The sequence below is a fragment of the Salmo trutta genome, unplaced genomic scaffold, assembly GCF_901001165.1.
Source record: "Salmo trutta unplaced genomic scaffold, fSalTru1.1, whole genome shotgun sequence".
Classification (NCBI taxonomy): Eukaryota; Metazoa; Chordata; class Actinopteri; order Salmoniformes; family Salmonidae; genus Salmo; species Salmo trutta.
The window spans coordinates 145,924-172,682 of record NW_021822696.1 but is presented as its reverse complement, the minus strand read 5'-3'; the positions used below and the strand labels follow the sequence as shown (position 1 = coordinate 172,682).

Genomic DNA, 26,759 nt, shown 5'->3' with positions numbered 1-26,759 from the left:
ACACTGAACAGGTATAATGAACACTGAACAGGTGTAATGACCACTGAACAGGTGTAATGAACACTGAACAGGTGTAATGAACACTGAACAGGTGTAATGAACGGTGTAATGAACACTGAACAGGTGTAATGAACGGTGTAATGAACACTGAACAGGTGTAATGAACACTGAACAGGTGTAATGAACACTGAACAGGTGTAATGAACACTGAACAGGTGTAATGAACACTGAACAGGTGTAATGAACGGTGTAATGAACACTGAACAGGTGTAATGAACACTGAACAGGTATGATGAACACTGAACAGGTGTAATGAACACTGAACAGGTGTAATGAACACTGAACAGGTGTAATGAACGGTGTAATGAACACTGAACAGGTGTAATGAACACTGAACAGGTGTAATGAACACTGAACATGTGTAATGAACACTGAACAGGTATGATGAACACTGAACAGGTGTAATGAACACTGAACAGGTGTAATGAACACTGAACAGGTATAATGAACACTGAACAGGTGTAATGAACACTGAACAGGTATAATGAACACTGAACAGGTGTAATGAACACTGAACAGGTGTAATGAACACTGAACAGGTGTAATGAACGGTGTAATGAACACTGAACAGGTGTAATGAACACTGAACAGGTATGATGAACACTGAACAGGTGTAATGAACACTGAACAGGTGTAATGAACACTGAACAGGTGTAATGAACGGTGTAATGAACACTGAACAGGTGTAATGAACACTGAACAGGTGTAATGAACACTGAACATGTGTAATGAACACTGAACAGGTATGATGAACACTGAACAGGTGTAATGAACACTGAACAGGTGTAATGAACACTGAACAGGTATAATGAACACTGAACAGGTGTAATGAACACTGAACAGGTATAATGAACACTGAACAGGTGTAATGAACACTGAACAGGTGTAATGAACACTGAACAGGTGTAATGAACTGAACAGGTATAATGAACACTGAACAGGTATAATGAACACTGAACAGGTGTAATGAACGGTGTAATGAACACTGAACATGTGTAATGAACACTGAACAGGTATAATGAACACTGAACAGGTGTAATGAACACTGAACAGGTGTGATGAACACTGAACAGGTATAATGAACACTGAACAGGTGTAATGAACACTGAACAGGTGTAATGAACTGAACAGGTGTAATGAACACTGAACAGGTGTAATGAACACTGAACAGGTGTAATGAACACTGAACAGGTGTAATGAACACTGAACAGGTGTAATGAACATGTTTAATGAACACTGAACAGGTGTAATGAACACTGAACAGGTGTAATGAACACTGAACAGATGTAATGAACACTGAACAGGTGTAATGAACACTGAACAGGTGTAATGAACACTGAACAGGTGTAATGAACACTGAACAGGTACAATGAACACTGAACAGGTGTAATGAACACTGAACAGGTGTAATGAACACTGAACAGGTGTAATGAACTGAACAGGTATAATGAACACTGAACAGGTGTAATGAACACTGAACAGGTATAATGAACACTGAACAGGTGTAATGAACGGTGTAATGAACACTGAACATGTGTAATGAACACTGAACAGGTATAATGAACACTGAACAGGTGTAATGAACACTGAACAGGTGTGATGAACACTGAACAGGTATAATGAACACTGAACAGGTGTAATGAACACTGAACAGGTGTAATGAACTGAACAGGTGTAATGAACACTGAACAGGTATAATGAACACTGAACAGGTGTAATGAACACTGAACAGGTGTAATGAACACTGAACAGGTGTAATGAACACTGAACAGGTGTAATGAACATGTTTAATGAACACTGAACAGGTGTAATGAACACTGAACAGGTGTAATGAACACTGAACAGGTATAATGAACACTGAACAGGTGTAATGAACACTGAACAGGTGTAATGAACACTGAACAGATGTAATGAACAGGTGTAATGAACACTGAACAGGTGTAATGAACAGGTGTAATGAACACTGAACAGGTGTAATGAACACTGAACAGGTGTAATGAACACTGAACAGGTGTAATGAACACTGAACAGATGTAATGAACACTGAACAGGTGTAATGAACACTGAACAGGTGTAATGAACACTGAACAGGTGTAATGAACACTGAACAGGTGTAATGAACACTGAACAGTTGTAATGAACACTGAACAGGTGTAATGAACACTGAACAGTTGTAATGAACACTGAACAGGTATAATGAACACTGAACAGGTATAATGAACACTGAACAGGTGTAATGAACACTGAACAGGTGTGCATTTACCTTAGAATGCTTTTTTACTCTTTTAGTTATAAAATTGTAATACTTTTGTTGTTTTTATATCCTTTTATGATTCTAGTGTAGTAAATATTCCGCTTTTATTTTTATTGTTTTTTCCTATGAAGTGCATTGTGTTTCATTCATGTCTGAAATGTGCTATATATTAAAGCCTGATTTGATGTATTACTCTGTTCCAGAATAAATTGCCTTTGGAATGACCCAGGTTCTTCCTCCTCTGCAGATTCCTTAACAGTTTATTAATTCCTTTGTAGAAACAATATTTTCATCCAGGCTTTGTGTCTTGGAAAGGGAAGTGACTATTAATTGATGAATCTAATGATCAAACACATGGGGTTTTAGAAAAGTAGGTACTTTAGTCAAAACACCCCCATCTAGTGGATGTATTGTGTCTCTAGAATGAGTAGGTACTTTAGTAAAAACACCCCCATCTAGTGGATGTATTGTGTCTCTAGAATGAGTGGGTACTTTAGTCAAAACACCCCCATCTAGTGGATGTATTGTGTCTCTAGAATGAGTAGGTACTTTAGTCAAAACACCCCCATCTAGTGGATGTATTGTGTCTCTAGAATGAATAGGTACTTTAGTCAAAACACCCCCATCTAGTGGATGTATTGTGTCTCTAGAATGAGTAGGTACTTTAGTCAAAACACCCCCATCTAGTGGATGTATTGTGTCTCTAGAATGAGTAGGTACTTTAGTCAAAACACCCCCATCTAGTGGATGTATTGTGTCTCTAGAATGAGTAGGTACTTTAGTCAAAACACCCCCATCTAGTGGATGTATTGTGTCTCTAGAATGAGTAGGTACTTTAGTCAAAACACCCCCATCTAGTGGATGTATTGTGTCTCTAGAATGAGTAGGTACTTTAGTCAAAACACCCCCATCTAGTGGATGTATTGTGTCTCTAGAATGAGTAGGTGCTTTAGTCAAAACACCCCCATCTAGTGGATGTATTGTGTCTCTAGAATGAGTAGGTACTTTAGTCAAAACACCCCCATCTAGTGGATGTATTGTGTCTCTAGAATGAGTAGGTACTTTAGTCAAAACACCCCCGTCTAGTGGATGTATTGTGTCTCTAGAATGAGTAGGTACTTTAGTCAAAACACCCCCATCTAGTGGATGTATTGTGTCTCTAGAATGAGTAGGTACTTTAGTCAAAACACCCCCATCTAGTGGATGTATTGTGTCTCTAGAATGAGTAGGAAAAACACCCCCATCTAGTGGATGTATTGTGTCTCTAGAATGAGTAGGTACTTTAGTCAAAACACCCCCATTTAGTGGATGTATTGTGTCTCTAGAATGAGTAGGTACTTTAGTCAAAACACCCCCATCTAGTGGATGTATTGTGTCTCTAGAATGAGTAGGTACTTTAGTCAAAACACCCCCGTCTAGTGGATGTATTGTGTCTCTAGAATGAGTAGGTACTTTAGTCAAAACACCCCCATCTAGTGGATGTATTGTGTCTCTAGAATGAGTAGGTAATTTAGTCAAAACACCCCCGTCTAGTGGATGTATTGTGTCTCTAGAATGAGTAGGTACTTTAGTCAAAACACCCCCGTCTAGTGGATGTATTGTGTCACTAGAATGAGTAGGTACTTTAGTCAAAACACCCCCATCTAGTGGATGTATTGTGTCTCTAGAATGAGTAGGTACTTTAGTCAAAACACCCCCATCTAGTGGATGTATTGTGTCTCTAGAATTAGCAGGAAATCACTGTTCAAGACGAAGGCTGGAGGAACATATTGTTTCTATAAAATAATGAATAAATGATGGAAGGGATTTGTTTTCACATGGACTCATAGAAACAATGCTATACATCAAAATAGTATAGAATGTTGATGTATAGAAATTTAAAAAGATAAACTGCATTTGTGGCATTGAGCTCTAGAATGGCTTTTGTTTGTCATCACGGGAAGTCTGTGTAGCATCAGTCAGTCAGTCAGTTTGACCCTTTTCTGATATCAATGACGTTTAAGTCATTTACATTTAAGTCATTTAGCAGACGCTCTTATCCAGAGCGACTTACAAATTTGTGCATTCACCTTATGATATCCAGTGGAACAACCACTTTACAATAGTACATCTATATCTTTTTTGGGGGGGGGTTAGAAGGGTTACTTTATCCTATCCCAGGTATTCCTTAAAGAGGTGGTGTTTCAGGTGTCTCCGGAAGGTGGTGATTGACTCCGCTGTCCTGGCGTCGTGAGGGAGCTTGTTCCACCATTGGGGTGCCAGAGCAGCGAACAGTTTTGACTGGGCTGAGCGGGAACTGTGCTTCCTCAGAGGTAGGGGGGCCAGCAGGCCAGAGGTGGATGAACGCAGTGCCCTTGTTTGGGTGTAGGGCCTGATCAGAGCCTGAAGGTACGGAGGTGCCGTTCCCCTCACAGCTCCATAGGCAAGCACCATGGTCTTGTAGCGGATGCAAGCTTCAACTGGAAGCCAGTGGAGAGAGCGGAGGAGCGGGGTGATGTGAGAGAACTTGGGAAGGTTGAACAACAGACGGGCTGCGGCGTTCTGGATGAGTTGTAGGGGTTTAATGGCACAGGCAGGGAACCCAGCCAACAGCGAGTTGCAGTAATCCAGACGGGAGATGACAAGTGCCTGGATTAGGACCTGCGCCGCTTCCTGTGTGAGGCAGGGTCGTACTCTGCGAATGTTGTAGAGCATGAACCTACAAGATCGGGTCACCGCCTTGATGTTAGTGGAGAATGACAGGGTGTTGTCCAGGGTCACGCCAAGGTTCTTAGCACTCTGGGAGGAGGACACAATGGAGTTGTCAACCGTGATGGCGAGATCATGGAACGGGCAGTCCTTCCCCGGGAGGAAGAGCAGCTCCTTCTTGCCGAGGTTCAGCTTGAGGTGGTGATCCGTCATCCACACTGATATGTCTGCCAGACTTGCAGAGATGCGATTCGCCACCTGGTTATCAGAAGGGGGAAAGGAGAAGATGAATTGTGTGTCATCTGCGTAGCAATGATAGGAGAGGCCATGTGAGGATATGACAGAGCCAAGTGACTTGGTGTATAGCGAGAATAGGAGAGGGCCTAGAACAGAGCCCTGGGGGACACCAGTGGTGAGAGCACGTGGTGCGGAGACAGATTCTCGCCACGCCACCTGGTAGGAGCGACCTGTCAGGTAGGACGCAATCCAAGCGTGGGCCGCGCCGGAGATGCCCAACTCGGAGAGGGTGGAGAGGAGGATATGATGGTTCACAGTATCAAAGGCAGCAGATAGGTCTAGAAGGATGAGAGCAGAGGAGAGAGAGTTAGCTTTAGCAGTGCGGAGAGCCTCCGTGACACAGAGAAGAGCAGTCTCAGTTGAATGACCAGTCTTGAAACCTGACTGATTTGGATCAAGAAGGTCATTCTGAGAGAGATAGCAGGAGAGCTGACCAAGGACGGCACGTTCAAGAGTTTTGGAGAGAAAAGAAAGAAGGGATACTGGTCTGTAGTTGTTGACATCGGAGGGATCGAGTGTAGGTTTTTTCAGAAGGGGTGCAACTCTCGCTCTCTTGAAGACGGAAGGGACGTAGCCAGCGGTCAAGGATGAGTTGATGAGCAAGGTGAGGTAAGGGAGAAGGTCTCCAGAAATGCTCTGGAGAAGTTAGGAGTTGATAGTGTCAAGCGGGCAGGTTGTTGGGCGGCCGGCCGTCACAAGACGCGAGATTTAATCTGGAGAGAGAGGGGAGAAAGAGGTCAGAGCACAGGGTAGGGCGGTGTGAGCAGGACCAGCGGTGTCGTTTAACTTAGCAAACGAGGATCGGATGTCGTCGACCTTCTTTTCAAAATGGTTGACGAAGTCATCCGCAGAGAGGGAGGGGGGGGGAGGGGGAGGAGGATTCAGGAGGGAGGAGAAGGTGGCAAAGAGCTTCCTAGGGTTAGAGGCAGATGCTTGGAATTTAGAGTGGTAGAAAGTGGCTTTAGCAGCAGAGACAGAAGAGGAAAATGTAGAGAGGAGGGAGTGAAAGGATGCCAGGTCCGCAGGGAGGCTAGTTTTCCTCCATTTCCGCTCGGCTGCCCGGAGCCCTGTTCTGTGAGCTCGCAATGAGTCATCGAGCCACGGAGCAGGAGGGGAGGACCGAGCCGGCCTGGAGGATAGAGGACATAGAGAGTCAAAGGATGCAGAAAGGGAGGAGAGGAGGGTTGAGGAGGCAGAATCAGGAGATAGGTTGGAGAAGGTTTGAGCAGAGGGAAGAGATGATAGGATGGAAGAGGAGAGAGTAGCGGGAGAGAGAGAGCGAAGTTTGCGACGGCGCAATACCATCCGAGTAGGGGCAGAGTGAGAAGTGTTGGATGAGAGCGAGAGGGAAAAGGATACAAGGTAGTGGTCGGAGACTTGGAGGGGAGTTGCAATGAGATTAGTGGAAGAACAGCATCTAGTAAAGATGAGGTCAAGCGTATTGCCTGCCTTGTGAGTAGGGGGGGAAGGTGAGAGGGTGAGGTCAAAAGAGGAGAGGAGTGGAAAGAAGGAGGCAGAGAGGAATGAGTCAAAGGTAGACGTGGGGAGGTTAAAGTCACCCAGAACTGTGAGAGGTGAGCCATCCTCAGGAAAGGAACTTATCAAGGCGTCAAGCTCATTGATGACCTCTCCAAGGGAACCTGGAGGGCGATAAATGATAAGGATGTTAAGCTTGAAAGGGCTGGTAACTGTGACAGCATGGAATTCAAAGGAGGCGATAGACAGATAGGTCAGGGGAGAAAGAGAGAATGTCCACTTGGGAGAGATGAGGATTCCAGTGCCACCACCCCGCTGGCCAGATGCTCTTGGGGTATGCGAGAACACGTGGGTAGATGAGGAGAGAGCAGTAGGAATAGCAGTGTTGTCTGTGGTAATCCATGTTTCCGTCAGCGCCAAGAAGTCGAGGGACTGGAGGGTAGCATAGGCTGAGATGAACTCTGCCTTGTTGGCCGCAGACCGGCAGTTCCAGAGGCTGCCGGAGACCTGGAACTCCACGTGGGTCGTGCGCGCTGGGACCACCAGGTTAGAGTGGCAGCGGCCACGCGTGTGAAGCGTTTGTATGGCCTGTGCAGAGGGGAGAGAACAGGGATAGACAGACACATACTTGACAGGCTACAGAAGAGGCTACGCTAATGCAAAGGAGATTGGAATGACAAGTGGACTACACGTCTCGAATGTTCAGAAAGTTAAGCTTACGTTGCAAAGATCTTATTGACTAAAATGATACAGTACTGCTGGCTGGTGAAGTAGGCTAGCTAGCAGTGGCTGCGTTGTTGACTTTGAAAGTGTAGCTGGCTAGGTAACCTCGATAGTTTCAGTACTACACCTTATCATGATACAAAGGCAACTATGTAGCTAGCTAACATAACACTAGGTCATAACACTAGGTCATAACTGTATGCATTGTGGGGTATATTTATGAGACAGAATGGGCAGCTCTTTTATGTGCTTTATTATTCCATTGTACCATAGATGATAACTACAACAAACTTCCCACAGAACAAGGAGACCCATTGGAAAAGTTTCTTGTTCGACCTCAGCCCTCTCCCCTCATCTACCTGGTGCAGGGAGCTGGCTGGATGTACTGGTTCCCCCTGGTGGCCGTGAGCGGAGGTGCGCACACACACGTTTGGAGGTTGCGGTTGCACTACCAAGAATGAATAATTGGAGCGAATTCTGGACTCATGTTCTACCAACAATGAAACACTCACAGACGCCGACCCAGTATGGAATCCTGACATCAGCTGCTGTATTCACTCTAAAATCATTAATTGTATGCTTCTTTTTTCTTACCATGTAAATCTGGCAGGAGAAAACATCAGGTTTCTACCTATCCTCGCTCCTCACCATGTAAATCTGACTGGACAAAACATCAGGTTTCTAACTATCCTCACCATGTAAATCTGACAGGAGAAAACATCAGGTTTCTAACTATCCTCGCTCCTCGCCATGTAAATCTGACAGGAGAAAACATCAGGTTTCTAACTATCCTCGCCATGTAAATCTGACAGGAGAAAACATCAGGTTTCTAACTATCCTCGTTCCTCACCATGTAAATCTGACAGGAGAAAACATCAGGTTTCTAACTATCCTCGCTCCTCACCATGTAAATCTGACAGGAGAAAACATCAGGTTTCTAACTATCCTCGCTGCTCGCCATGTAAATCTGTCATTGTCATCCAGACCATAAATTCTGATATAAACCCCTCTATTTTTCTCATTCCACTCGTCAGGATTGGAACTTCACACGTTATACCCAGAAGGGTGAAAGTGTTAACAGGAGTTACGTTTGGTACTTCCCAAAGAGAAAGGGTTTGATCTATTCATTTAAGAACAGGTTTACATAGAAACCATAATGTTAGCCAAGTTGTTTTGATTGTAAATCCAGGAAAAAATTAAAGACAGAATTTGAGGAAGACGTGATAGGGACAACTATTGTCTAATTGTTTGAAATCGATGGATCCAACATGAATATAAAACATGAACATAGGAAAAATACAATAGTTTATACAATGGAGCATTCAAAAACTGGTCCACTGACAGTGGGGCAATCTTAGCTTTTTCTGATTGGTCAATTCTTGGAAGCAATACCATCTGTTTATTGGCTAGCCAGAGCAATTCTTCTGATTGTGGAAGAGCACAGCAATGTGATTATCTGTGTAATATTCATATTGCAACACCCATAAGAAAATACAGTTTTACATTTCACGCTGTTTCATTCTATGATTTTATTACCTAAATAGTTTTTTATTTTATTGTAGCTCCTTTGTTGACAATTATTAGATGTGTACATTCATTCTGTTTTTGCATTAATACAGTTTAAACAGTAGTTGTTGGGGGGGAAGTTTCAAACATAAAAGTGACATATTGGAATATGTCTGACAAGAGGAACAGTCCTGCCCAGTGTGAAAGCCAACACACACAGCCATACACACACAGCTCCCTGTATTCTACAGCTGCACTGCTACAGCTTCACCTAGAGAAGAGAGACAGAAACAAACAGATTTAAGGAACAGGACAAACAAGACCAATGAACGATAACACATTTTATCTGTAAGACTCTCCTGACATAGCTGTCCCAATAGAGTCACTATAAACCAGAAACGAACTGGCCATAAGAAAGTTTGGGGCCAGATGGTCCGGTCCATCTTTAAGCACAGTGGGCTGGTCTAAATTGGGGGTTTTGCAAACAATAACTGTTTTGGGAGGGGGGGCAGTGTGTTAGAAAATACATGTAAATGTTGAAAAGAAAAACAGTCACATTATCAATCATCACAGATCACTGCACCTGTATATAGCCCATCTGTAAATAGCCCATCCAACTACCTCATCCCCATACTGTATTTATGTATTTATCTTGCTCCTTTGCACCCCAGTATCTGTACTTGCACATTCATCTTTTGCACATCTATCCCTCCAGTGTTTAATTGCTACTTTGTAATTATTTCGCCCCTATGGCTTATTTATTGCCTTACCTCCCTTATCTTACCTCATTTGCACACACTGTATATAGACTTTTCTACTGTATTATTGACTGTATGTTTGTTTATTCCATGTGTAACTCTGTGTTGTTGTATGTGTCGAACTGCATTGCTTTATCTTGGCCAGGTCGCAGTTGTAAATGAGAACTTGTTCTCAACTAGCCTACCTGGTTAAATAAAGGTGCATTTTCTTTTTTTTAAATGTGCACAATCCTCGACTGATTTCAATACAAGATAAATATGTCACTCACCCTAACGTCAGGTCCAGACTCCACAGACCACAGGTTGGGTTGGTCTTCCACTTCCTCCTCGTCACCAGTGGGAAACCAACTAGGATAACATTACACAGACGGATTAGATTACATAAGATATTCATTGATTTATAGAATTGATTTGATATTTAAAAGTATTAGGACGCTCCATCCGGAGAACACATTATATATGACCTCAGATATATTACGCTGCCAGCTAGTAATACAGAGATGAACATCACAGAGATATTTAACATTAATACAGAGATCACCTGGTTAATGTGATACACGTGTTCTACTGTAGTGTTTCACTGAGAGCCTGAAATCCAAACCTGTTTTGTGCTAACATCCCAGCTAGCGCACAAAGTTGCGCCCCTTGTCCTATTTGTGCTTGGACTTTAAAAAAGTTAAGCTTAAAAAAGCTAAAACTTTTGTTAAAAGTATTATTGAAACATTCAGTGAACGTTTTAAAGAACTAAAAAAAAAACTCCAAATAACCTATAATTCCGTTTCTCTGAGCATTAAAATTAAACCTCACAGGAAAATGTTCGGGGAACCATGGTAAGACGTTCTCAGAAACGTCCCTGGAACCATTGTTAGACGTTCTCAGAACCTCCCTGGAACCATAGTAAGACGTTCTCAGAAACCTCCCTGGAATCATAGTAAGACGTTCTCAGAACCTCCCTGGAGCCATAGTTAGACGTTCTCAGAAACCTCACTGGAACCATAGTAAGACGTTCTCAGAAACCTCCCTGGAACCACAGTAAGACGTTCTCAGAAAACTCTCTGGAACCATAGTAAGACGTTCTCAGAAACCTCACTGGAACCATAGTAAGACGCTCTCAGAAACCTCCCTGGAACCGTAGTAAGACATTCTCAGAAACCTCACTGGAACCATAGTGAGACGTTCTCAGAAACCTCACTGGAACCATAGTAAGACGTTCTCAGAAACCTCCCTGGAACCATATTAAGACGTTCTCAGAAACCTCCCTGGAACCATAGTAAGACGTTCTCAGAAACCTCCCTGGAACCTAAAACTTAACGTTCCCAGAACAGGCTAAGTTTTCAGAATTCCGTTTTACCGTTCAGTAAAGTTATTGCTTCCTGCCCAGAACCAATGGTAAACCAAAAATGTACGTTCCCACAACTTCAACAAACCAAATTCCCTGGTTGGGATTCCACTTCCTGTACTCCATGTCATATGCCAAATTATGTTGACAAGGAGTAGAATGATATCACAAATTAGACTGGCACCCAGGCTATGGAGATCCGTAGGGTTGAGAGCCTGTTTTGAGAGGGAGACCTGGCAAGACTTGTTTAGCAGGACCAAGCTAACTGTAGAATTTGATAGCAGGACCTGGCTAACTGTAAACTTAGATAGCAGGACCTGGCTAACTGTAAACTTAGATAGCAGGACCAGGCTAACTGTAGACCTAAGTCAGGCTAACTGTAGACCTAAGTCAGGCTAACTGTAGACCTAAGTCAGGCTAACTGTAGACCTAAGTCAGGCTAGCTGTAGACCTAAGTCAGGCTAACTGAAAACCTAAGTCAGGCTAACTGTAGACCTAAGTTGGGCTAACCGCACCTGGAGGTGAAGAGAGCCTTCTCGTTGATCATCTGGACTCTGAAGATGTTGACAGCCTTATAGACATCTATCACATCCTGGTACTTCTCCAGTAGAGGCCTGGAGAGAGAGACAAGGTAAGAAAAGCGACACTCCACAATATCACGACACTTGACAAGATTAAACACAACAATGTGTTGTGAGTTGAGTTGAGACACATTAAACCTCCATAGGCTATAAACTTCAAGATACCTGTAATATGTCCCTGACTTGTCTTTCTGGTTCCTCTGGTCTGACTTCATGTCCTCTCCCCCCCACTGGTAGCAGGGGCAGGGGAAGAGGCTTAGCCAGGGGTAGAGGCAGGGCCTGGGGCCTGGTCTGGTCCTCTCTCCCAGGGGCAGGTTCTTTGCCAAGTAAGGTCTGAGCAGGGCTCTGGGCAGCAGAGACACCAGCCAGTAGATGGGCTCCTCATTCACAATGTCATGGAAGCTCTGGAGGTACTGACGCACGGCTGCAGAGGGCTGGATGGAGGACAGGTTCTGTAGGCAGGAGGAGGAGGAGGAGATGGAGGAGGAAGAGAGACAGGGAGTTTACTATGTGGTTATGGAAGGTCTGAAGGTACTGAAGCACAGCTGCAGAGGGCTGGATGGAGGACTGGTTCTGTAGGCAGAAGGAGGAGGAGGAAAATCGAATTACATTTATTTGTCACATGCACTGAATACAACTGGTGTAGACTTTACTGTGAAATGCTAACAAGCCCTTCCCAAAGATGCAGAGTTAAAACATAACACAAATAAAAGTAACAGGAGGAATAAAATAAATGTGGAGCTAAAAACAGGAAGTACCAGTACCAGATCAATATGGAGCTATATACAGGAAGTACCAGATCAATATGGAGCTATATACAGGAAGTACCAGTACCAGATCAATGTGGAGCTATATACAGGAAGTACCAGTACCAGATCAATGTGGAGCTATATACAGGAAGTACCAGATCAATATGGAGCTATATACAGGAAGTACCAGTACCAGATCAATATGGAGCTATATACAGGAAGTACCAGTACCAGATCAATGTGGAGCTATATACAGGAAGTACCAGTACCAGATCAATGTGGAGCTATATACAGGAAGTAACAGTACCAGATCAATGTGGAGCTATATACAGGGAATACCAGTACCAGATCAATGTGGAGCTATATACAGGGAGTACCAGTACCAGATCAATGTGGAGCTATATACAGGAAGTACCAGTACCAGATCAAACATGGAGCTATATACAGGAAGTACCAGTACCAGATCAATGTGGAGCTATATACAGGGAATACCAGTACCAGATCAATGTGGAGCTATATACAGGGAGTACCAGTACCAGATCAATGTGGAGCTATATACAGGGAATACCAGTACCAGATCAATGTGGAGCTATATACAGGAAGTACCAGTACCAGATCAATGTGGAGCTATATACAGGGAGTACCAGTACCAGATCAATGTGGAGCTATATACAGGGAATACCAGTACCAGATCATTGTGGAGCTATATACAGGGAGTACCAGTACCAGATCAATGTGGAGCTATATACAGGTAGTACCAGTACCAGATCAATGTGGAGCTATATACAGGGAGTACCAGTACCAGATCAATGTGGAGCTATATACAGGAAGTACCAGTACCAGATCAATATGGAGCTATATACAGGGAATACCAGTACCAGATCAATATGGAGCTATATACATGAAATACCAGTACCAGATCAATATGGAGCTATATACAGGAAGTACCAGTACCAGATCAATGTGGAGCTATATACAGGGAATACCAGTACCAGATCAATGTGGATCTATATAACGGAAGTACCAGTACCAGATCAATGTGGAGCTATATACAGGGAGTACCAGATCAATGTGGAGCTATATACAGGAAGTACCAGTACCAGATCAATGTGGAGCTATATACAGGGAGTACCAGATCAATGTGGAGCTATATACAGGAAGTACCAGTACCAGATCAATGTGGAGCTATATAACGGAAGTACCAGTCTCAGATCAATGTGGAGCTATATACAGGGAGTACCAGTACCAGATCAATGTGGAGCTATGTACAGGGAGTACCAGTACCAGATCAATGTGGAGCTATATACAGGGAGTACCAGTACCAGATCAATGTGGAGCTATATACAGGAAGTACCAGTACCAGATCAATGTGGAGCTATATACAGGTAGTACCAGTACCAGATCAATGTGGAGCTATATACAGGGAGTACCAGTACCAGATCATTGTGGAGCTATATACAGGAAGTACCAGTACCAGATCAATATGGAGCTATATACAGGGAGTACCAGATCAATATGGAGCTATATACAGGGAGTACCAGATCAATGTGGATCTATATAACGGAAGTACCAGTACCAGATCAATGTGGAGCTATGTACAGGAAGTACCAGTACCAGATCAATGTGGAGCTATATAACGGAAGTACCAGTCTCAGGTCAATGTGGAGCTATATACAGGGAATACCAGTACCAGATCAATGTGGAGCTATATACAGGGAGTACCAGTACCAGATCAATGTGGATCTATATACAGGAAGTACCAGTACCAGATCAATGTGCAGAGGTATAAGGCATTTGAGGTTGATAGAGTATGTACATGAAGGCAGGGTAAAGTGACTATGCATCACGATAGATAATACTAAGGTATTTGAAGTAGGTACAGTTGAAGTCGGAAGTTTACATACACTTAGGTTGGAGTCAGTAAAACTCATTTTTCAACCACTCCACAAATTTCTTGTCAACAAATTATAGTTTTGGCAAGTCGGTTAGGACCTCTACTTTGTGCATGACACAACAGATTTATTTCACTTATATCTCACTGTATCACAATCCCAGTGGGTCAGAAGTTTACGTACACTAACTTGACTGTGCCTATAAACAGTTGGGAAAATTCCAGAAAATGATGTCATGGCTTTGGAAGCTTCTGATAGGCTAGTAGAAAGAGGAGGAAGGGAAGCGCTACTAAGGTCCACAATAGTACATTTTGGTAGACAGAAGGTGCTCTTTGGTGAAAGGAGTGAATTGGTCATCAGAAAGAAAGGAGGACCAAGGCACTCTTCATGTAAGTAATTAAAATACCTTTATATGTATGGCATGTTCAATAGAAACAAAGTTTTAAAAATCCGACATGTTTCGCCTGCATGGCCTTCGTCAGGGAGTACAAAGAAATAATACAATGTCCTATTTTGAACAGCTTTTCCAATTAGCCCTAATTTGAAGAGGGAGTGGTTACAAAATTGATTGGACACACCTAGTAAGCAATACTATACACATTAAAAAGTGAAATACCGTAGCTATGTTATCATAAAAATACAACTCCAAGCTGGAAGTATCAGAACACTTAGAAAGGTAGTTCTAACCTTAAATATGACTGGGAGAAGTGTGAAGAATAAGAAAGCAGTATATTCCATAGTACACTAGAACACAGCCAAACATGAACAACAACAGTCTAAACATAGCTGAGGGCAATTGAGCAAAATGTCCACTAGATGACAGCAAATGGACCTATCACGACCCTACAGGAAGGGTGAGAAATCCATATCTTCATTTAAACCAGGGTACTTAGTGGCCTGTAGTTTATAAATCCAAAAACGTTCCCTTTGGTTTAACTGTTTAAGACGGTCCCCTTTTCTAATAGAGGCCGGAACATGATCAATACCCATAGCTTGTAGGGAGGCAGGGTTGCCATGGTGTAAGGACTTGTAGTGCCTTGCCATGGGGTAGTATTTATTGCCTACCCGTATGGCATACTTGTGTTCCGCTAAGCGGTCTTGAAGGCGTCTCTTTGTCCGTCCAATTTAGAACACCTTGCACTGTGGACATTCCAATCTATAGATGGCATGAGTGGTTTTGCAGTTAATGAAATGCTTGGCGTAATACTCCATTTTGGAAGCAGTCTCAGCAAAACACTTTTTCTGTGCAATATTTCGGCAATGGTTGCACTGGTTACATTTAAAAGAGCCCTTGGGTTTGTGGTCAAGCCAAGTTTTTTGAGAGTCACCCAGAAGATAACTGTGGACTGATAGGCTAATTTACATCATTTGAGTCAATTGGAGGTGTACTTGTGGATGTATTTCAAGGCCTACAAACTCAGTGACTCTTTGCTTGACATCTATCCTGATGCCTTGTCACTTTACCCTGCCTTCATGTACATACAGTTGAAGTCAAAAGTTTAAATACACCTTAGCCAAATACATTTAAACTCAGTTTTTCACAATTCCTGACATTTAATCCCAGTACAAATTCCCTGTTTTAGTTCACTTAGGATCACAACTTTATTTTAAGAATGTGAAATGTCAGAATAATAGTAGAGAGATTGATGTATTTCAGCTTTTATTTCTTTCGTCACATTCCCAGTGGGTCAGAAGTTAACATAAACTCAATTAGTATTTGGTAGCATTGCCTTCAAAATGTTTAACTTGGGTCAAACGTTTCGGGTAGCCTTCTACAACCTTCCCACAATAAGTTCGGTGAATTTTGGCCCATTCCTCCTGACAGAGCTGGTGTAACTGAATCAGGTTTGTAGGCGTCCTCGCTCACACACACTTTTTCAATTCTGCCCACACATTTTCTATGGGATTGAGGTCAGGGATTTGTGATGACCACTCCAATACCTTGACTTTGTTAACCTTAAGCTATTTTACCACAACTTTGCAAGTATGCTTGGGGTCATTGTCCATTTGGAACACCCATTTGCGACCAAGGTTTAACTTCCTGACTGATGTTTTGAGATGTTGCTTCAATATATCCACATAAGTTTGCCATCTATTTTGTGAAGCGCACCAGTCTCTCCTGCAGCAAAGCACCCCCACAACATCATGCTGCCACCTTTTTTTATGGCGGTTTTGGAGCAGTGGCTTCTTCCTTGCTGAGCGGCCTTTCATGTTATGTCGATATAGGACTCGTTTTACTGTGGATATAGATACTTTTCTACCCGTTTTCTCCAGCATCTTCACCAGGTCCTTTGCTGTTTTGCGATTGATTTGCACTTCTCGCACAAAAATAAGTTAATCTCTAGGAGACAGAACACATCTCCTTCCTGAGCAGTATGACGGATGCGTACCTTCAGGCGTTTGGAAATTGCTCCCAAGGATGAACCAGACTTGTGGAGGTCTACAATATGTTTTTTGAGGTCTTGACTGATTTCTTTTGATTTTCCCATGATGTCAAGCAAAGAGGCACTGAGTTTGGTAGGCCTTTAAATACATCCACAGGTACACCTCCAATTGACTAAAATGATGTCAATTAGCCTATCAGATGCTTCTAAAGCCATGACATCATTTTCTGGAATTTTCCAAGCTGTTTAAAGGCACAGTCAACTTAGTGTATGTAAACTTCTGACCCACTGGAATTGTGATACAGTGAGTTATAAGTGAAATAATCTGTCTGTAAACAATTGTTGGAAAAATGACTTGTATCATGCACAAAGTAGATGTCCTAACCGTCTTGCGATAACTATAGTTTGTTAACAAGACATTTGTGGAGAGGTTGAAAAACGAGTTTTATATCGACATAACCTAAGTGTATGTAAACTTAAGACACACTCACACACCACAACAAGAGAGACAACACGACACTACATAAAATGAGACCTAAGACAGAAATTCTATGAATATTACCGCCGTTATTCCTTTTTCATCAATCAGAGAGGCATGTTTATTCTTGATCCTGCTGAACGCACCCCTAGGTAGTTAACTATAGCTAGCTAATGAGGTAACATGACTGATCAAGGTGTATCCTAAACAAATGGTTAACGGTCCGGTCCACAAGTAGCCTAGTTTTAGAACGGCCCGCGATATGCTTTATGAATGTAAAATGCGGCCAGCCAAATCATGATAAAAATAAAAAACCGTAGCATCGGGGTTATGGGTCATGTCTTTTGAACAGTAGAATCAAGCCATTTTCTCTGAGGAAAAGAGGGAGACTTGGCTACAGAAACTGTATATGAAATGCAGTGGTAAAAGTGGGAGGGTTGAGTGAGACTACAAATTCAAAGACTACCTACTTTTCTATAGTTTACGGGACAGATCTAAATTTACAGGTTAGGAGGGGGGGGGGGGTCCAAAATTGGGCAGGGTTGTCCATGTTTTTTTGCTTTGGGAAGGGTTGTATGGTATTTTATTGGGCACAGTGGAGGGAAGTGCATTTTTTCCCTGGTTTACATTCACTCTTCTGCCTGTATTTTCCCTATAAACAATGGCTTGATTTACTTGAGATATTACCTTAATAAAGTTAATAAACGTTTGTGAAGGTTTGGTATGGTGTGGCTATTATTAAGCTTTAGCTACTGCGTAATATACTGTATATTAAGATATGTTGTCTTAAAATATATATTAAGATATATTATCTTAAATTGCATATTAAGATATATTATCTTAAATTGTATATAAAGATATATTATCTTAAATGGTATATTAAGGGTGATTGTTATAACAGCTTCTTACCAGGTGTTGTGGAGTTTGGTTCTGGGCCTCCTTCAGAGACTCTTGGTAGCGTTGATGTGTTCTCTGGAGAAACTGCATGATGTCTGGAGGACCCTGGACTGTTCTGATCAGCACCTGGCTCATACACACATTTACACACACAGAGCAACTTATCTTCAGATAGCTAGGGATGACAACCACGTATCACAGTCATAGTAAGTAAAACGTTACGGTATTTGTTTTATTTAATGTATTTTCTTTTCACCTGCAGCATGGTGATGACTCTGTCCAGGTATAGCATCTCCTGGTGGCAGAAGTCAGCATAGCAGTGGGCAGGCAGACGTCTGGAATACATCCCTCTGAGGAAGGCTGAGTAGAGGGTCTCATCTGCTACTCTCTTACTGGTCTCCCACAGGACGTCATAAATACTCACCTCTTCAACCAGCTCTGGGCCGGGGGAGAGAGAGAGAAAGATATATATTTTTGTTTGTATTGCTTTGGTGCAGTTTTCACAAGTATGTGGTAAATTTTAGCAACGCTTTGTACAAAACTCAAAACAGTTCATCAAAAAGACAGTTGTTTCAAAACTCTAAGCACATTTTTTAATTGACTATTACAACACATACAATCATACAGTCACTTATTCACCCAACTTAGTCAGTGTTTCATCTAGAAATACATGTTTCACATTGCTAGTTATATAGCAGTTGATTCAACAGTGGGAAGTTAGCTACATTAAACTAGTTATATAGCAGTTAATTCAACAGTGGGACGTTAGCTACATTAAACTAGTTATATAGCAGTTAATTCAACAGTGGGACGTTAGCTACATTAAACTAGTTATATAGCAGTTAATTCAACAGTGGGAAGTTAGCTACATTAAACTAGTTATATAGCAGTTAATTCAACAGTGGGAAGTTAGCTACATTAAACTAGTTGATGCAGTTACCAAAACAGCTGTATAGTTTGACTGGTATAAGTTATTTCTGTTCTAATTTTAGATTTGAATAGCAGAGTAGACTAATAATATGCTCTACGTTTTTGTCGAAGCTACTGGGAAAGGGGTCAAAATAGCTGATTCGTGTCAAAGTCACATTGTTTAGAGTGAACAGAATGTTGGAAGTCAGATTTAAAATGGGAGATTTAAATAAAGGGAACTTTATAATGTTGAAGATATCCCATTAAAGAGGAACAGATTCTCTAGGAGGAAAAAAAGCTTAATAGTTTAAAAACAATTCCAGATCGGTCAACACGTTTTAAAGGGCAATGCGTTCACAAGTGTCATTAATCATCAGACAGCTGTCATCTTCTTAATGTCAGAGTGCCATTCAACAAGGAACTGTACCTGTAACTAACCACTATCAGACATCAGAAACTTCTTGATCTCTTAGATCTGGCAAGCCTAGGCAATGGGACAAAACATTCCTACCTCTCTCGTGTGCTTTTTTCTGACTTGGTAATGCTGCTAAACCAGATCTAAAAGAAAATGAAGAAAATAAATACATGAATGTAATTTAGTGTTAATATGGTCTCTGTGAAAACATGTCCAGATACAAGACAGTGTTATCCTGCTACCTTGTCTCCATCGAACACACATAGAACCTCAGCTCTCCACAGGACACGTCATTCCAGCCCTGCCCACCTGTTGTCAAGGCAACAACAAATCACACTTCAGTTATTTCAATGTACTCAGAGTGTGTGTGTGTGTGTGTGTGTGTGTGTGTGTGTGTGTGTACCTCCAGTGTGTAGCTCCATACAGTTCTCCCCCTGTCCAGAGTTACTGGGCTCATCCTCCTCCCAGTAAACATCGTCAACAGCAGAGCCGTCACTCCACAGCCACATCCCCTCCTTATCACAGAAAAACATTGATTGGTTGATTCCACGGCTTTTTGTTTTTAAACAGAAAGTACATTGAGCTTTTGCCTGTGTAACCTGTAGACATTTGACAGATTGATTGACAGACTGACTGACTGATGAATTATTGACCCAGTTTACCTGAGCTGCATCGTAGCCTCCTATCCAGACCGGCTGGTATGTGTGTCTCCTGACCAGATCCTGGACAAACATCTGTTGACCAGGGCTGTGAACCGACACCAGGTTCCCTCTGTGCTGGGAGCAGTACGACTAGAGGGACAGCCAGAGAACACTGTGTTAGCTCGCTGAGCTAAAGCCCAGGCAGTACCTCAGGGAGCAAAGATCAATGCAGGCTAGAAATTGACATTTCCTGAAGTAAATGTGTGCTTGCTAGTCTTGAAGTATCAATGGTTGTGAAATAGTAGTAGTAATTAGTAATTGTCTCTCCCTGTTACAAGTGTTACCTCTGCAGTGGCCCAGGTGGCCCAGACGGGGTAGAAGGAGAAGCAGCGATGCTCATTCTGATGCCACCCGGCTGGGCATGGTGACTGGGAGTCCACCCCTTCCACCTCCTCCTCTGTAGTGTTCACCACCCCCGAGGCAGCATCCACCCCTGGAAGAACAACAACACACACCGACAGTATGTACTGTTCAAGAGCTGTGGTTGACTTAGTTTACCTGGTACATTGAAGCAATTAATGGAATAATCCCAAAAGTGCAAACTAAGCTAGATCAAGTAGCACCTCAATTACTTTCTAGAATTTAAAGTTGTGTTTGACCAGATACCATGCAATTTTACAGTTAACAAATTGACAACAGACTTTCAGCACGCTTATAGAGAAGGACATTCAACATGCACGGCGCTTACAAAAATGGTTGATGATTGGCTGAGTGAAAATCATGATAAAAAGATTGTGGGAGCTGTTTTGTTAGACTTGTGTGTGGCCTTTGACGTTATCAATCAAAGTCTGATGCTGGAAAAATGTATGTGTTATGGCTTTACACCACCTGCTATATTGTGGATAAAGAGTTACCTGACCTTCCTAGTTAAATATAGGTTACATGGTTTTTTAAATTACAGAACACAGAAGGTGTTCTTTATCATTGAATTAAACTATTTACACACACACTGTTTCATTTCAAGTTTCAACTTTTATATTTACCTGTTGCGAGGTGCAGAGCCATCACTGCCCAACAAAGCAGCAGAGACATCCTAACAACCGATCTACAGAGGAAACAATGATATTATGTTACATAACATAACTTAACATTTAATAACCTTTAATAGTGTTAAAGGGATCATGAATACCATTTTAACGTCTCTGTGCGCATTATGAAGGAAGGTAGTGGTTGTTTCACGAGCAAATGCTATATAGCATTAGCACAATGACTGGAAGTCTCCAGGTACGGTAGCATTGCTAATGTACCTGTAGACTTCCAGTCATTGCGCTAGAATCGTACATTATGCATTTAACATAACTTAATTTAAAATTTTGCAATATTCTGAGTACATAGCCTGCCATCACGGCTAGCTAATTTGACACCCACCAAGTTTGGCCCTCACCAAACTCAGATTTACTATAAGAAAAATTGGATTACCTTTGCTGTTCTTCGTCAGAATGCACTCCCAGGAGTTCTACTTCAACAACAAATGTTGTTTTGGTTCCAAATAATCCATAGTTATATCCAAATAGCTCCGTTTTGTTCGTTCGTTCAAGTCACTATCCGAAGGGTGACGCGCGAGTGCATTTCGTGACATAAAATTTCAAAATATTCCATTACCGTACTTCGAAGCATGTCAAATGCTGTTTAAAATCTATTTTTATGCTACTTTTCTCTTAAAATAGCGATAATATTCCAACCGGGCGACGTTGTATTCATTCAAAGGCTGAAAGAAAAAAAAAGAGAATTCTCATGAACGCGCATCTCCAGTGTCACTGTTCTCAGCCTGACCACTCACAAATACTCCTGCTGTTCTTCGCCCAGAGACAGGAGACACGTCATTACACTTTCTGGCGCCTTCTGAGAGCCAATGGAAGCCTTAGAAAATGTCACGTTACAGCAGATATGCTGTATTTTCGATAGAGATGCAACAGAAGGAGAACAAATTGTCAGACAGGGCACTTCCTGTATGGAATCTTCTCAGGTTTTGGCCTGCCATATGAGTTCTGTTATACTCACAGACACCATTCAAACAGTTTTAGATATTTTAGAGTGTTTTCTATCCAAATCTACTAATTATATGCATATTCTCGTTTCTGGGCAAGAGTAGTAACCAGTTTAAATCGGGTACGTTTTTTATCCGGCCGTGCAAATACTTCCCCCTAGCCCCAACAGGTTTTAAGAGAGGTGTGTTTTCTGTTTCCCGTTCATGTAGCTTGATTTGATTGCCGTGTGTGTTTGTCTCCTGAGTGAGTTTCTAGCCCCATAGTTTGTTGTTTTCCCAGTGTTACTGTGATCCTTCTGTTACCGTTTCTCAGTAAAGTTTTTTAGTTTATCCTTAACCACTGATTCCTCGTCTGGTCTCTTCTCTGCTCCTGGGTCCAACCTCATATCGTCACAGGTAGGATTGGTATACAGAAGATAGCCCTTCTTGGTAAAAGACCAAGTCCATATTATGGCAAGAACAGCTCAAAGAGAAACAACAGTCCATCATTACTTTAAGACATGAATGTCAGTCAATACGGAACATTTCAAGAACTTTGAAAGTTTCTTCAAATGCAGTCGCAAAAACCATCAAACACTATGATGAAACTGGCTCTCATGAGGACGCCACAGGAAAGGAAGACCCAGTGTTACCTCTGCTTCAGAAGGTAAGTTCATTAGTTTCCAGCCTCAGATATTGCAGCCCAAATAAATGCTTCACAGATTTCAATTAACAGACATCTCAACATCAAGTGTTCAGAGGAGACTGCATGAATCAGGCATTCATGATCGAATTGCTACAAAGCAACCATTAGACCGGTGGAAACCTGTCCTTTGTTCTGATGAGTCCAAATTTCAGATTTTTGGTTCCAACTGCTGTGTCTTTGTGAGACGCAGAGTAGGTTAATGAAGGATATCTGCATGTGTGGTTCCCACAGTGAAGCATGAAATGGAGAAAGTGCTGTGGTGGTGCTTTGCTGTGACACTGTCAGTGATTTATTTACAATTTAAGATACACTTGACCAGCATGGCTACCACAGCATTCTGCAGCAATACACCATACCATCTGGTTTGATCTTAGTGGGACTATGATTTGTTTTCAACAGGACAATGACCCAGCACACATCCAGGCTGTGTAAGGACTATTTGACCAAGAATGAGAGTAATGGAGTGCTGCATCAGATGACCTGGCCTCCACAATCACCCACCCTCAACCCAATTGAGATGGTTTGGGATGAGTTGGACCGCAGAGTGAAGGAAAAGCAGCCAACAAGAGCTCAGCATATGTGGGAACCCAAGACTGTTGGAAAAGCATTCCAGGTGAAGCTGGTTGAGAGAATCTCAAGAGTGTGTAAAGTTGTCATCAAGACAAAGGGTGGCTACTTTGAAGAATCCAAAATCACAAATATATTTTGATTTGTTTAACACTTTTTTTACTACACGATGCCATATGAGTTATTTCATAGTTTTGATGCCTTCACTATTCTTCTACAATGTAGAAAACAGTAAAAAATTAAGAAAAAGCCTTGAATGAGGTGTGTCCAAACTTTTGACTTGTACTGTACATATTTACAAAAACATAGATGGGGTTTATGGGTGAGGAGAACGGAAACCATGTTTGAATAACAAGAACTGGCACACACTGCTCAGACTGACAGTGGAAATGGTTACGCCATTTGCTACAGTTAAAAGTGCTTGCTTCTCGCCCATCCTGGTCAAAACATCTTCCCCATATTGCAGGAGCAACATATTTATCTTAGAAAAGTGGACTGCCAGGACCGCATTTTACATTCATAAACCACGCCAATGGCTGTTTTAAAACTACTCGCGCGTCGAGGTTGCTGACCGTTTGTTTACACTTTGTTCAGTCACGTTACCTAATTGGCTAGCTGCAGTATCATTCATAACAATCTTCATAACACATTTAGTCAACATCATTCATAATGAGTTTTCAAAATAGAAGTCCCCTTAAAAAGATCTAAGTTTAGCATTTTCACTGCCACAGTAGCCAACCCTCTGAGACACTACTTACATAAAAGGCATTCACATTCACAGAGATAGCAGTTAGTGACTATGTGCGTTGAGTTTGTATGTTGCCTTTTCTGACAACAGTCCTTAGAATTATCATTAATAATCATATTGAATTAGACTTTTTATTTGCTAGTATCCAAGAAAAGGCAAATCGGACAGAATACCTGTCCTAGAGTGAGTTCTGGTCTAGAGCATCAATCATAAATGCCATGTTAGGCCTACAGTGTGTTCTCTGCCAAGATACTGAGAAACCAACCAAATTAGAAACCAAAACAACATGTGTTCTTAGGCTACTCTGGAACCAGTTAAAGTAGTTGGGAAAGGTTGATCGCCATATGCAATGACTAAAGTAAAGCTCCCTCTACTTTAACTTCATTTTTCTACAAGAGGTGGGGAAACGCATAGGTAAAATTATGGAAGGTGGATAAATGGTTTTTAAGTGCATTTACCCTCCACTTCATTACTGTCTGGAACCAAATAAGTTGGAATACACCATTGTTTGAATACCATGGCAACCATGTTTAAATTCCACAAACTGGAACACACTGCTTAGAGAGACAATGGAAAACAGGCTAAACAGTAACTCAGCAACAACCCAGAACAATCTGATCATAATCCTTTCAGGGAACTGAACTGGCTTCCATTTGATCTCTGGTTGATGCAGATCAAACTGTTAATGGTTTTTAAAGTAGTACATGACATTCAGTTACCTGTCTGGTCATTTTAATTTCATTACAGACTCTCATAGCATCACACCAGAGCCAGTGTTGCCAATATCAGACCGCTGCGCTATAGGAGCCTGGCTGGAAAAAGCTATTTCCTTAACACTGGTGCAGAGGAATGGAGTTGTGTACCAAAACAGATCAAAATCCATCCATAAGTTATGAAGTTAAGGCAAACCTTAAGGAATGTATTAAGACAGAACAGGCTAAGAGAAAGTATAATATTCTGAACAAAAATATAAACACAACATGTAAAGTCAAAGATCCCAGAAATGTTCCATACACACAAAAAGCTTATTTCTCTCAACATGTTGTGCACAAATTTATATACATCCTTGTTAGTGAGCATTTCTCCTTTGACAAGATAATCCATCCACCTGACAGGTGTGGCATATCAAGAAGCTGATTAAACAGCATGATCATTATACAGGTGTACATTCTGCTGGGGACAATAAAAGGCCACTCTAAAATGTGCAGTTTTGTCACAACAACACAATGCCACAGATGTCTCAAGTTTTGAGGGAGCATGCAATTGTCATGCTGACTGCAGGAATGTCCAACAGTGCTGTGGCCAGATAATTTCATGTAAACTTCTCAACCATAAGCCACCTCCAATGTCATTTTAGAGAATTTGGCAGGACATGCAACAGGTCTCACAACTGTAGAACATGTCTGACCACACCTGCACAGGAGCTTCATCTGGCTTCTTCACCTGCTGGATCATCTGAGACCAGCCACCCAGACAGCTGATGAAACTGTGGGTTTGCACAACCAAAGAATTTGTGCTCAAACTGTCAGAAACCGTCTCAGGGGAGCCCATCTGCGTGCTCGTCGAACTCGCCGATATTTTGACCTGACTGCAGTTCGGCGTTGTAACTGACTTCAGTGGACAAATGCTCACCTTTGATGGTCACGCTGGAGAAGTGTGCTCTTCACGAAAGAATCCCGGTTTCAACTGTACCGGGCAGATGGCAGACACTGTGTATGGTGTCGTATTGGTAAGTGGTTTGCTGATGTCAACGTTGTGAACAGAGTGTCCCACGGTGGCAGGGGGTTATGGTATGGGGCAGGCATAAACTACAATGAACACAATTGCATTTTATCAATGGTAATTTGAATGCACAGAGATACCGTGACGAGATCCTGAGGCCCCTTGTCGTGCCATTCATCCGCCGCCGTCACCTCATGTTTCAGCATTATTATGCACGGCCCCATGTCGCAAGGATCTGTACACAATTCCAGGAAGCTGTACATGTCTCAATTCTTCCATGGCCTGCACACTCACCAGATATGTCAATCAGTGAGCATGTTTTGGGACGCTCTGCATCAACAGAATTCCACCTGCCACAATCAACAGCCTGATCAACTCTAGGCAAAGGAGATGTGCGATGCACATGATGGTTACACCAGATACTGACTAGCTGTCTGATCCACACCCATACCTTTTTTAAAGTTATCTTTGACCAACAGATGCAGATCTGTATTTCCAGTCATGTTGAATCCATAGATAAGGGCCTAATGAATGAATTTACATTGACTGGTTTCCTTATAAGAACTGTAACTCAGTAAAATCTTTTAAATTGTTGCATGTTGAGTTGATATTTTTTGTTCAATGTAGTATTAATGAAACTATTTGTTTTCATATTATAATTTTGTGTATATATTTTGTTTTCATGTATTTTCAATTTTAACTTGTCATCTTCAATCATTTTAAATGGATTGTATACATCTGTGGTTGTATTGTGTTTTTACATTGTCAAATCTAATCCTCTAGCGGGTCACTGAACACACCTTCCACGTCGTTCATTATTATCCATTGAACCCATAGCCCCTCGTTGATTATCCCTCACATAACATTGATTAGATGGTATGACTTGAATTGAAGGATTTTCCCTTTTGCCTTGACATTGGCAGGATGTTTTTACACAAGGAAG

General features: G+C 41.9%; 1 protein-coding gene across 1 annotated transcript; it reads right to left on the bottom strand.

Annotated features, from left to right (window-relative positions):
• Positions 1-9,000: 9,000 nt before the first annotated feature.
• Positions 9,001-25,740, bottom strand: LOC115183717 (uncharacterized). The gene is made up of 13 exons (XM_029744789.1): positions 25,727-25,740; positions 21,091-21,152; positions 20,392-20,540; positions 20,069-20,197; positions 19,810-19,921; positions 19,649-19,715; positions 19,503-19,549; positions 18,339-18,520; positions 18,095-18,208; positions 11,848-12,134; positions 11,617-11,715; positions 10,032-10,110; positions 9,001-9,275 (listed from the first exon to the last, which is right to left on the bottom strand). The coding sequence occupies exons 2-13, from the start codon at positions 21,137-21,139 to the stop codon at positions 9,264-9,266; spliced, it is 1,326 nt and encodes a 441-aa protein (XP_029600649.1). The 5' UTR covers positions 21,140-21,152; positions 25,727-25,740; the 3' UTR covers positions 9,001-9,263.
• Positions 25,741-26,759: the final 1,019 nt, after the last annotated feature.

Excerpts from the sequence above, each read along its gene's own strand:
- LOC115183717 (XM_029744789.1), bottom strand. The coding sequence starts at position 21,139 with ATGTCTCTGCTGCTTTGTTGGGCAGTGATGGCTCTGCACCTCGCAACA. Across the intron at positions 18,209-18,338 it reads GAGTCATCACCATGCTGCAG|GTGCTGATCAGAACAGTCCA; the intron begins GTGAAAAGAAAA and ends TGTATGAGCCAG. Across the intron at positions 12,135-18,094 it reads ACCAAACTCCACAACACCTG|AACCTGTCCTCCATCCAGCC; the intron begins GTAAGAAGCTGT and ends TCCTGCCTACAG.